Source organism: Ammodytes marinus, assembly GCF_949987685.1.
Source record: "Ammodytes marinus genome assembly, chromosome: 11".
Classification (NCBI taxonomy): domain Eukaryota; kingdom Metazoa; phylum Chordata; class Actinopteri; order Uranoscopiformes; family Ammodytidae; genus Ammodytes; species Ammodytes marinus.
Genome location: NC_137215.1, coordinates 3,430,099 through 3,433,462, shown reverse-complemented (window position 1 = coordinate 3,433,462; position 3,364 = coordinate 3,430,099). Strand labels below are relative to the sequence as shown.

Below are 3,364 nucleotides of genomic sequence, written 5' to 3'. Positions count from 1 at the left end.
CGATTGTGTTTTTGTGAGACTAACACCACATTTAAACCTGCAGTGTGTAGAATTTTGGGTTTTCTTTCCTAGCAGATTATGTAGAAAGTAATTATAATATCCATTAGTACATTCAATTTAGGGCATAATAGCTGAAAAAAAATGTTTTAATTATTATTTTTTCCCTTACAGGGTCTCACATGTCCATATTTCTGCACATTTTGGACCAAGGCCTTGTGCCGCCATCTTGAAAGTGTCATAGTTGGAATGTCATCAGGTGCATTGTTTAAAATGTAGAATTGTTCTTGTCCTTGAAGGCCACTGTAGCTTCTGTTATTATTCGAAAGGGTTGGGGTTACCCAGGGAGTGTTGCATTCTAGAACTTACTTGACGATGTCATATTACACACTGCACCTTTAAGTGTTGTAACTTGAGAGGGGGATATGCAATAAAGACAAATTTCAGTCACTAACAACATCTGGCGCCGAATTACAGACATGTCCTAAACTTGCAAATTAATAATTATAATAATAACCGGTTGGATTTATAAAGCGCTTTTTTTTTCCAGGCACTCAAAGAGCTTTACAGGGTTCCTTCCAGGTTCCATTCATTCTCTCACACTCTCTCTCTCTCTCACACACTCTCTCTCACACACACACTCACACACACACACACACACACACACACACACACACACACACACACACACACACACACACACACACACACACACACACACACACACACACACACACACACACACACACACACACACACACACACACACACACACACACACACACACACACACACACACACACAGTAAATCTTAATTTTTTTGGTACATTCCCAAATTCACTGTGTATCAACAATATGGATATACTGTCGCAATAAAATAACTTCTCATGCCAAGACAAGAAAACTCAAATTGTTTATTTTATGCCCATTTGTCTGGTGTCGAAAAAATATAGAAACCACAAATATCACAAACAAGAATATATATATAAATGACAATTATAGACAAGATTCGACCATTTAATAAAAAAAGTTTTATCTTGAATCTTGAAAGTGTTGGAAAGTCCTTGATTTTAACTCCTAAAAAAACTGCATGAAACATATTTTTAGGAATTATATATATTTATTTATTCATGTTTTGCTTCTTTTTTTATAGAAATATTACAATATATCAAGTGGAATTCTTATTAAATTCAGCAGCATACAAGCAGTCAAGAGCACAAATGTAATAATTCATTAAACAGAAGCTGTAGTGTAAACTAGCCAAGACAAACACAAGCTCATGTGTACAGGTGATACTCGTATTATTAGAATATCATGGAAAATTAATTGGAATTGAGGCAATAATTCATGCAAAAGGGGCCCAAACCAAGCACTGAGTACATATGGATGATTATACTTTATAGAGGGGCCGACATTTCTGTATTTAAAATCCATTTTTTATTGATTTCATGTAATATTAAAATTTTCTGAGCTTTTGAATTTGGGGTTTTCATAAGCTGTAAGCCATAATTATCAAAATTATAACAAATAAAGGCTGGAAATTTCTCACTTTGCATGTAATGAGTCTATATAATATTTTAGTGTCACCTTTTAAGTTGAATTATTGAAATAAATGAACTTTTTGCACGATATTCAAATTTTTCGAGTTTCACCTTTAGCTGCTATGCTAGTGTCTCGACCTGTGGCAATAATAAAACATGGACATTCATATCGAATCAAATGTATACAAACAGTGCCGTGCAAAAGTATTCATACCCCTTGAACTTTGCCACATTTTGTCACATAACAACCACACACACACACGTACATTTATGTTCTTGGGATTTCATGTGATAGACCAACATAAAGTGACGCATAACTGTGAAGTGGAATGAAAATTATATATTGTTTTTCAATTATTTTTATAAATAAAAAACTGAAAAAGTGTGGCGTGCAAAAGTATTCAGTCCCTCCATACTACACAATTATGCACCACTTTGTGTTGGTCTATCACATGAAATCCAAATTAAATACATTAACGTGTGTGGTTGTAACGTGTCAAAATGTGGAAAAGTTCAATGGGTATGAATACGTTTGCAAGGCACTGTAGCCTGTAAAATAAAAATTATACATGATTACAAAAATGGAATTACTTCAACAATACAATTAGTAGTTCATCTTCTGTTTAATTAATTAAACTGACTGTAGCTTTTACTTGGGTTTTGGTCAAATGATAATAAAAAAAAAAACGGGATTTGTTTTTAGATAGTTTGCCAACTTGGAATGATGTTAGGCTCTGTAAACGGGTATGTTGCTAGCTATAGTGGGCCCCCTCTGTTTACATTCCCAGTTTACAGAGCCTAGGCTGTGTATTAACACCACACATTTTTCAGTGCACACACACAGTACAGACAGGTAGCGGATCATGAGGAGATATTCACTGATTTTGACAAAAAAAAAAGTGATTTTGACAACAAGCGTTCTCCAGAATTTTTCTTCAGTCTTGTTGGAGTTGTTGCTTCGGTCACACAATGAGGAGCAGTAAGAGTCTAAACACCATCAATAAACTGAAAGGAAGAGGAAGCGTGTATCTATTAGTATTAAAGGTGCAGTGTGTAATATGACATCATCAAGAAAGTTCTACAAAGTTCTAGAATGCAACGCTCCCTGGGTAACCCCAACCCTTTAGAATAATAACAGAAGCTACAGTGGCCTTCAAGGACAAGAACAATTCTAAATTTTAAACAATGCACCTGATGACATTCAAACCATGACGCTTCCAACATGGCGGCGCCCATGCCTTGGTCCATGGTATGGAGAAATATGGACATATATGAGACCCTTTCTAAGGGAAAAAAAAATAAAATCTAAAAAAAAATGCAGCTATTATGCACTAAATTAAACTTACTTATGGATATTATAATTATTTTCTACCAAGTCTGCTATTAAAATATTCCCAGAATTCTACACACTGCAGGTTTAAATATACACTGTTTAGGGTTACATTTTTCACTATAGATATCATCAATAAACTGTAAGGAAGAGGAGGAAGTATTTAGTTATTAGTATTAACAGACACTGCAGGTGAATAGAGGAACATTTTTTACTTATAGATATCTTCATGAAACGTTGCCAGTTGATGACTGACATTAAAACAATAATTTTCTGTATTATAAGTATTTCAGAAATGGGTTAAGTTAAGTTAAGTTATCTTTATTTGTCAGTTGTACACGAGGCACATTGAAATTCGTCTTTTCGCATATCCCCTCTCAAGTTACCACACCTCATGGTTACTGGTCGGCCACCTTTTCCTCTAGGCCATCCTACCACCCCCATTCAAACCATGACGCTTCCAACATGGCGGCGCCCATGCCTTGGTCCATGGTAT

General features: G+C 35.1%; 1 protein-coding gene across 1 annotated transcript in view; it reads right to left on the bottom strand.

The window, feature by feature from the left end:
* Positions 1 to 1,056: 1,056 nt before the first annotated feature.
* tmem14a (transmembrane protein 14A) overlaps positions 1,057 to 3,364 on the bottom strand; it is a 6,685-nt gene continuing 4,377 nt past the window's right edge. Inside the window, exon 5 of the mRNA XM_080036710.1 lies at positions 1,057 to 2,543. Coding sequence (XP_079892836.1) covers positions 2,501 to 2,543 — 43 coding nt within the window. The 3' untranslated portion in view covers positions 1,057 to 2,500. The remainder of the gene's footprint in view (positions 2,544 to 3,364) is intronic.